Source organism: Phocoena sinus, chromosome 6, assembly GCF_008692025.1.
Source record: "Phocoena sinus isolate mPhoSin1 chromosome 6, mPhoSin1.pri, whole genome shotgun sequence".
Classification (NCBI taxonomy): domain Eukaryota; kingdom Metazoa; phylum Chordata; class Mammalia; order Artiodactyla; family Phocoenidae; genus Phocoena; species Phocoena sinus.
This window is the reverse complement of record NC_045768.1, coordinates 100,820,385-100,829,098: the sequence shown is the minus strand read 5'-3', so window position 1 is coordinate 100,829,098 and position 8,714 is coordinate 100,820,385. Positions and strand designations below refer to the sequence as shown.

General features: G+C 57.2%; 1 protein-coding gene across 1 annotated transcript; it reads left to right on the top strand.

The window, feature by feature from the left end:
- The first annotated feature begins 2,819 nt into the window (after positions 1-2,819).
- On the top strand, positions 2,820-8,401 carry LOC116755048 (NUT family member 2G-like). Its single transcript, XM_032633903.1, has 8 exons — positions 2,820-3,511; positions 4,471-4,599; positions 5,643-5,766; positions 6,125-6,208; positions 6,317-6,562; positions 6,973-7,089; positions 7,610-7,756; positions 7,913-8,401. The coding sequence occupies exons 1-8, from the start codon at positions 2,820-2,822 to the stop codon at positions 8,399-8,401; spliced, it is 2,028 nt and encodes a 675-aa protein (XP_032489794.1).
- The last annotated feature ends 313 nt before the right edge of the window (positions 8,402-8,714 follow it).

Sequence of the window (8,714 nt, the reverse complement as noted above, 5' to 3'; positions counted from 1 at the left end):
TCCATTTTGCACAATTTAATTTTGAACCATGAGAAGGTGTTACTCGCTTAAAATATTATACTAAAATCATTTAAAAGGTAAAAAACTAAATCTTTAACAACCACGGAATACTATGAGAAAGACATTTAGTGAATTCTGGTCTTGGACATGGGGGCTGCATGACAGTTTTTTGATGGACGGGGGCTTTCCAGCACAAAGGATCATTAGTAAGGCAGCTCCTGCTGGATGCTGGTTGGAGCACAAGGACCACTTCCTTAGGAGTGATGTACATACAGCAGTCAAGGACACTGGATCTGCTGAGACAATCCTAATTTCAAATACTCACTTCCATGTGGCCATAAATCTCCAAGTGTTTATCAGACTAACACTTGGGTATTTTGTTCAGAAAGTCTAGTCTCTGTTGAAGTAAGTCAAGAGCCAGGTAGGAAGCAGTGTGTGTTGAGGGACACAAAACTAGGTTGATGGATAAAGACGTGAAAGGAAGGGACCGTCATGTCCAACATCGGTGCCGTGAATCAAAAAACCAGTTTATAAACTGCCTAAAGAGGCACACGCCAATTGTGTTGCCACTGTGTGAGGTGGAAGGAACTTCCGGTTCTTGCCTACCTCCCAGAGCCCTCGTGGAATGTCCCCCCACCCCATGTCACCGGGACCCACGTACCCTCTGCCCCTCCCCCACTGCAGAACGTTTCAGCCCACATGCTACTGTTTACATTTAAACGTGGCTCTCCTTGGATCCTGAGCAACTGCTGAAGCAGGTCGCTCTCTGGGTCCTGGTCTTGACGTTTCTCATTGAGGCTACCAGGCAGCAGTAGTCCGTGCCCAAGCCTGCAGGATGGCTTCAGTAGGAGGTAAGCCTATAGGCTGGGGGTGTGTTCTCAGAGACCCTGCCATCTCTCACATCCTTCGGGTTCATACGTGACACTTCACTGTGGGCACATAGTTGGACTGAAGTAGAGGGAGAAGAGAGCACTGGACACACAACGACATTTCACCTGGGGAGACTGGGGAGCCTGAAGAAACCTGAGACTGCATTGGGGAGGAGGGGTCGTTGGAGGTGGATCAAGAGGAATTGCCCTGGCTATGGAGAAAGGATGGCAGCAGACAGGTTGATTGTTTCTAGAAGGGAGACAAGCCACTTTGAAACGTGTGTGTAAGGATGTGTGTGATGTCCTTGTGGTGACACAGGGAGGGTCATGAGGAAAGCCTAGACCTGTATTGTGTTCCTGAGGTACCTGAAGCTTGCCTCACCATATCTTTCAAAGGGATTTGAACAGGAGCCTACTGTATCTCAGGGGGCCCTGGGGAGAGATGGTCTCGGTGAGAAAACTATTCAATGGGGTTGTGTGTGGCCACACCTGCAGTGAAGTGTCCTCTCCGAGAGCTAGGCAGGAGGTTACTCTAACTGCCGCAGCCCACAGCCCACCGCAGTCCACTCCTCCCAGCCCAGAGCTCACTTCTCAGTTCAGGTAACTGTTGCCTTGGATTCAACAGGGGATGGGCAACCGTGTAACTTCAGCCAAGAGAGGGCTCAGGTTCCTGAGTTGCTCTGAATTGTTCTTCCTTTTGTGGAATCGCAGTACTTCAGACCTACTTCATCTTGTCCAGTATCTCATGGTGGACCCTCAGGCTGCCTTGAGAGGAAGAGTTTGTTCATATTTCATGTCACTCCTTCATGGACAGGGAACAGATGTGGAGTGGGCTTGTTTCGGGTGGAATGTCTAGGAAGGCTGCTTCCTCTTTTAAAGGGGGAAGGAGTGTAGCCCAGGGTCAGGAAGACGATCTTCTGTGTTACTATTAAACGTCCTATGACACCTATTCTGGTTAATTAGGTGCACCGTGGCGTGTACCTTGCTCTCCTGAACAGGGATGTGTTTCAGACAACTTGGTCGCCATGGCACCTGGCTTATGCTTGCTTCTCAGATTGTCTCTCCGTTATTGGGAGCTGGAAGCGGAAGGACCACCGGTGGTCTATACTCCCACGACCAATGTAACATGACAATTCCCTGGCCCTTGTTTAATCCTCTGCAGCCATCACAGGCTGTGAAATGACAGAATCTAAGGGACACGCGCCTACTTCTCAGACTCCCCGCCCCCACCTCCTAGGAAGAGAACTCCTGAGTGATGACAGTGACTCTGGGCACTGGGGAGGGGGTGGCAGGACCTGGCCCATGTTACGTACCTGCTGTGGGTTGTTCTGAGATGCAGGTGCATTCTGGGCCAGTGTTATGGGTTTGTATCAGGATTCCATTAGATGGATATTTTCCAGCATTTTGTTTTGTTTTGTGAGGCTAGGAAAGAAAGAGGGGATTTATACTGAGCGTCAGGAAAAGGAGGACTGAGCAGGAGGTGGGGCCCTAATGTTTTACACAGTGCCTGTCCACAAAGGGCCTTTGGGTGCCTAGAACCTACCTTGCAGAAGGTCCCTACCTGCTAGTACGCCGGCTGAGGGGCATTTCTCACAGAGTGGATGTGCACACAGTTCCAGGTCTTGGGAGACAGCCTGTGAGGCTTAGCTGCCAGGGGCTGCCTTAGGGAGGCTCTCCAAGTGAGTGCTTGCTGACACAATTTCTCCTCGGCAGGCAGGGGTCAGGGGCCTTGGTGGATGGGCGCGGGGTCACCGGTGGAATAATTTTCAACTGGAGGTCAGGGCATGAAAAGCACTTGAAGACATTCGCACGCTGCAGTTTCCCTTGTCCAGGTGTCTCTCACCTGTGGAGATTACACTCTGAGGCCGCAGAAAGCCTCTGTCCCACTGGCCCATTGTGCTCCCCCATTCACTCCTTTCCTTTGCCTCAACAGCATCTCCAGTGCTGGGAATGGATGTCATCATGAACCCTGGTGCCTCCTTGTCTGATTCCATGGCAGTGCTCTATCCTCCACCCATTCCTGGCCCCCAGCACCAGCCACCCTGGGGGCAGCCCCTGCCACCTCCCATCACCCCAGCATTCCCTCCTGGCAGCCTGCTGCCAGCTTTCCCCACGATGCCTTTGGTGGCTAATGGTGGCCGTGGACCCGGTGCCCCTGGGGCCTGCAACCTCACTGTCCAAGTCAGGTCACAAGGGAGGCCAGTGGAGGCCCCCCAGACTCAGACCTTTATCATCACTCAGGGCCCCCTCACCTGGAGCGCTCCAGGGGCCCTCAGCGGGACTGCTGCATGTCCTGCACCCGTGTTCTTAGCACCCCCTGCGATGGAGACCATTGTGACTGCTCCAGCTGTTGGAGTTACTCAGGCTGGCAAGGGAGGCTGGACCCCAGGCTTTCCTCCTCAAGCTCTACCACCAGCTGCCCAGCTGGCCCCTATCATTCGCCCAGTGAACTCTGGGCCTTGGCCACATGGCACTTCCAGGGAGGGCAGCCTGGCCACCAACCAGCCCTACGCCTCGCAGGGTGACTGCTCTAACCCCCAGAGTGTGTACAGTAACTTCCGACGTTGGCAGTGCCTCAAGCCACTGGCGCGGAGACACCTTCCCCAGAGTCCTGATGCAGAAGCTCTTTCCTGCTTTCTCATGTGAGTGAACGCTCAGGGGGTCGTGAGCTTATCGGAGCTTTTAGATAAAGAGGACCTGGGGATGGACTTGCAGGTTAGGTTTCTAGGGATACTGGAAGCAAGGTCTGAGGGCGATGTCCATGCTATGAGAAGGCACATTGTCGGTCACTGGAAGGCACAAGCCTGCCAGTCCATGACATCATGACTGAAATGTGCCTTATCTCAACTGACCCCACCACCCTGAGAGTCTAGCCAACTTGCTCTTCCATGATTCTCATGGTAATATGGACTGAAGACTTGCAGTCAGAGAGGGTCGTGCTGTAAGGTGAGGAGCCAAGGAGTGGATGCCACAGTCTCCTGTGGTGCCGTCTCCTTTCATACAGGACTTGATGTACGTGGCCGGGGGAGGTCACTTCGGAGGAGGGGGAGGAGCGCGGGGCCCAGGAGAGCGCTTAATGCACGCCTCGACTTCTTTGTTGTGGAGAATTCCACTAGGAACAGGGTGACGGTAGAGCTCTCCTAAGGGCGTGGGCTCTCTCCCACTAGAGCTGTGAGCCTGGCAGGCATTTCCATCCTAAACCTCCGGTCCCTCGTAAAAACGGGACAGTCACACTTCACTCAGAGGACCGGGCAGAAGACTCCTTGGGCTAATCTATGAAGTGTTAGCAGATGGCCTGGCACATGCCACGCCTCATTGATGATAGTGATATTTCTTATGAAAAGGCAGCCTTGAAGAGGAAAAGAGCTCCCCAAGGCACAGTGTCCCAGCTGTAGCCTGGGAGTGGATGGTCATCCTTAGTGAGTGTGAGGCGGTGACTGCAGTGGCCGGGAAGGCTTGTCTTTGCCCTCCAAGACACCTGCCTCTCACCCTCCTGTTGCTCAGTCATGCTGTGTTGAGTGATGTGTGGTCCACATTGGCCGGTGGGGTCAGGCAGGTGGCGGCTGGGCTGGGCACGGAGACTGACCCCAAGGTCTTACAGCCCAGTGCTTCGATCCGTGGCCCGCCTGAAGCCCACCATGACGCTGGAGTGGGGACTGTGCAGGGCCGTGCAGGAATGGCAGCGCATAGGCAACGTTGACCGGATGATCTACTACAAGATAGCGGAAAAGTGAGTCAGCGTCCTGGGCCCAGGGGCTGCGTGGAGGCTGAGGCGAGTGGGTGAGGGCAGGGTCTGGCCGCGGGGGTGCTCATCAGAGAGGACAAAGGAGAAGGACTGTCACTCAGAACAGGGGCCCCGCAGCCCAGAGGCCCTACTGTCCTCCAGAAACCCCTCCCTCACCTTGAGAGTTTGGGTCTTCTGTCCTTCCTCCACCAGGAGCTCTGCCCTCCCCTGATTTTGACCTACCCTTGCCTTGACCTGAAGGTCTCAGGATGGGGCAGGGTGACGCTGTGAGTCCAGTTGGGGTCCAACTCCGGCCATATGGGCTGAGCCGGGGAAAGAGCTCCACCCGCCAGCCTGCTGCTTCCTTAGTGGTGGGTGGCTGGCAGCCACTGACATAGATTTGGGACCCCCTCTCCTCATGAAAAGTGGCCTGAGTGGGTACCCTGGCATCCCTGAAGAGGCTGGGGAAGCCAGCTGTCGTCAGCCCGAGGGTCTCTGGCCCTTCCGTTGTTTGCTCCATGGTAATCCCCTTGGTTTAAGAAAGAAAAGCAAACCAACGAGCGCCTCTCAGAGGAAAGGAAGGCCTCTCCTCTAAGCTCAGCACCCATGTCGTCCAGCCTCTCCTCGGCCCTGTCTCCGGGTCTCTGTTCCAGGACTCTCAGTCCCAGCCCAGGGTCCTGGATTCGGGCAAGGACCCCTGTGGGGAACACATGCCTGTTCCAGCCTCTGGCTGTCAGCCCTTCATGTGGTTCTGGATGGGGACGGGGGGCATGAGGAGGGTGGCCCCTGGGTCAGCCACGTGTCCCGTTGACCTGGTTCGATTCAGCGACCTGGGTCTATGCTGTTGAAAGGCCTCCAGTGCTGGTGAGGCAGGAAGGGTCGCAGATCTTGTATCAGTTCCAGGAGCAGCTCTCTGCTGTGGACAGCACCTCACAGGGCCTTGACAGCCCCAAGGCACATCTCCCAATCCCTCATCCTTGGCTGCCTTTGTTGGGCTCCAGAACCCAGGCCTTTTTCTCAGGGTGGCCTGTGCCTCTGTCACCCCCCAGGTTCATGGAATTTGAGGCCGAGGAGGAGATGCAGATTCAGAAGGGGCAGTGGATGCAGTGCGCGCAGGACCTGCCTCCTCCAGCCCCACCGAAGCTGGATCCTCGGGGGCCCCCAGCCCCGAAAGTGAGCCTTCAGCCAGGCACCCAGGTTCCCACTGGAGTTGAAGGCACAGGTAACAGGGGCCTAGGGTTGGCCACTGTCCCCACGTGGATCCTTTTCCTTCAAGACAGGGGCATTGGTCTTTCAACCAAAACAGCCACCGAGGTGGGGGCGGGGGCGTGGGGTCTCAGCTGCCCTTTGTCACTGCGGGGTATTGACTTGGTCAGTTTTGCAACTCCTCTCACACCTCCCTGTCAAAGGACCCCACACAAAGTCTGCCTAGGAAGTGGGTTTGATGGCGAGACCCCTAGAAAATTGGAGGTTCCCCACTTCCTTACTTGTGACTCTCTTAGATGCCCCCCTTACCTCCCCTCTCCAACAGTGCATGAGGCCTCAGGTGGTCCTGACCCCCCCACACCCACATCAATGTTCCCCAAACAATGCCCTCACCAACGTGTGCTCGGTGGTCAGGAGGTGGACCGGGAGTCCCTCACCTTCCTTCCCTTCCTCCCGCTCTGCCTCAGCCTGTGCTCCCAGGATGTCCGGCCCCAGGGCCCAGCCCTCCCGCCCAAAGCCACACAGGTCCCAGCGGCCCCCGGAGCCCGAGGCACCCGAGGAGATTCCCCCCGAGGCTGTGAGGGAGTATATGGACATCATGGATGCGCTGGTGGGGCCCGTCCACTCAGCCACAGGAGAGTTAGATGCAGAAGGTGGAGAGGACGGAAATGAGCTGAAGCAGGAAGAGGACGGCATCTACTCGGACCCGGGCCTCTTGAGCTACATTGACAAGCTGTGTTCCCAGGAGGACTTTGTCACCAAGGTAGGCTAGGCCTGGAGCCTGGGGTCTACAAGATGCCAGGGCATGGAACACTCAGCACCCAAGATCTGGGTTCTGCTCAGGCCGTTGGGACTTAAGCTCAGCTCCTTGTTCCTGAGCCTGGTGTTAGGGGAGGTTTACGCAGATGTATGTGTGTACGTGTTTGTGTCTGTCTGTGTGTATGCCTTTGTGTGTCTGTGCCTCTGTATATGTGCTCTTTTGTGTGTGACTGTGTATGTGCGTGTGTGTGTGTGCGTGCGTGTGTGTGTGTGTGTGTGTGTGTGTGTGCTGAACATCCCCGCCTTGTGGAGGAGAGTGGGGTGGGTCTCTGCTTTTCACTTTCCCTCCGGGTCTTCTTGTCTCACAGGCCACTCCTGGCCAAGGATGCTCACAGCCTCTTCTTTCTGTCCCAGGTGGAGGCAGTCATTCACCCTCGATTCCTGGCGGAATTGCTTTCCCCAGATGCACAGCTGGATCTCTTGGCCCTAGTGGAGGAGCTGGAGAAGGAGGAAGGGCTCACCCCAGAAGAAGTGAGCCACGGGAGGGAGAGGGACACTCAGGGAGCCAGGGGACCCCACGGGAGGGGAACCCCAGGTGATCCAGGGGACAGGGGAACCCAGATGACCCAGGGGAGCCAGAGGAGGGAGGGATTCCCGGTAGAACACGGGAGACAAGGGACACCCAGGAAGACCAGGGCACGGAGGGACCCCAGTGAACAGGGGAGAGGTAGGGCCCCAGAACTGGATGGCCACCTGGCGCTGTCCATCCCTCCCCTGCCTGGGAGGCCTGGCATGGGGAAGGGCCCGTTTTGGGGTGGGTGCAGTGCTGGGTGAAAGGAAGGAGAGGATGGGGAGCCGGGAGGGGAGGGAAGGGCACAAAGCTGGGAATGAGGTGCAGGAGGATGGCAGGAATGCCACAGTGTCTGTATTTGGATTCGAGTCCTGGGGTCCCCCGTCCCCTCCTTCCCCCAAGGGCCACTGTCCCACTGCCCAGGGCTCCTCCTCTCACACGTGTGTGTGGAGCTAACACTGTCCTCCTCCCTCCTACCAGCTGGTGCAGAAACGACTCCTGGCCTTGAAAGAGGACGAGGGTGTGCGGGCAGCCCCGAGTCACAGTGCACCCGGAATGCGCTCAAGTCCTTCTGTGTCCGACGGCGGCCAAGGTGCCCAGAGGCATGACCAAGACCCCCATCTAGGGGTCAGTGATGAAGCCTGCCCACCAGAGATTGATTCTGAGGCTCCTCATAGGCTCATCCAAACAGACACTGGCCTGTGCAGGCCCAAAGTCTTTGTTCTCTCTCGAGGACGTCAGGAGGTCTCTCCATTCCGGGCCGGACGGCCCTCCCCTCCCCAGGGTCAAAGGCGCGCTGGCCCTCTACGGGGACCCAGGGATGCGTCTGCTCTCAGAGAGGCCTCTCCTGTTCGGGAGGCCCGAGGGCCCAGGGACGGCTCCAGTGACGACGACGAGGAGCTCCCCAGCCTGGCCTTCCTCTTCGGCTCTCTGCAGAGCCTACTGCCTGGCTGGGTGTCCCAGAGTCCTGCCCATGCCTCAGGCCTGGCCTCCCCTGGAGGTTGGGGGGCCCGGAGTTCTCCCCACGCCCCCTCCCCTCACAGAAGAGGCCTCAGCCCAGCTCCACCAGCCGCTCCCAAGTCGAGGAAGCGGGCTCTGTGTGGACACCCAGCCGCTGCTGAGAAGCTGCATATCGCCGGGGCTGGCCTCGGGGTGTCTGGGAGGCCAGGCTTGGCTCTGGGGCCTGCTCACCCCTCACAGCCGAGAAAAAGAAAGTGTGACCCGTGTGTCACAGAGAAGAGTAAGAAGTGGAAGAAGCACTGCAGCCAGTAGGGAACAGCTGGGCCGGCCCTCCAGGGCGGCCCCCAGGGGAGCCTAGGGGCTCCTCCTCATCCCAGTGCTGACCCTGGATGATGTGGGGGGAAGGGAGGGAGGGCAGGACCACCAGGGCGGGGAGGGGGAGCGGGATTGTGGGGGGTTAGGGAGGTGGGGGAGGTGGGTGTGGCCAGGTGTGGGTGGGAACAGGGCTTTTGGAGTGATGTATATCAATTGTGAATAAAGATAGTCTTGGTGGGAAATGCTCTCAGGCCACTGTCATCTTGTTCGTGTTGCGCTGCTCCACAGAGAGCGATCCAGAGAGGAAGGA

Bases quoted from the DNA above. Each gene is read 5' to 3' on its own strand.
- LOC116755048 (XM_032633903.1), top strand. From the start codon at position 2,820: ATGGATGTCATCATGAACCCTGGTGCCTCCTTGTCTGATTCCATGGCA. The intron at 5,767-6,124 runs GTGAGCCTTCAG...CCTCTCCAACAG, and splicing joins GGGGGCCCCCAGCCCCGAAA to TGCATGAGGCCTCAGGTGGT. The intron at 6,563-6,972 runs GTAGGCTAGGCC...TTTCTGTCCCAG, and splicing joins AGGAGGACTTTGTCACCAAG to GTGGAGGCAGTCATTCACCC.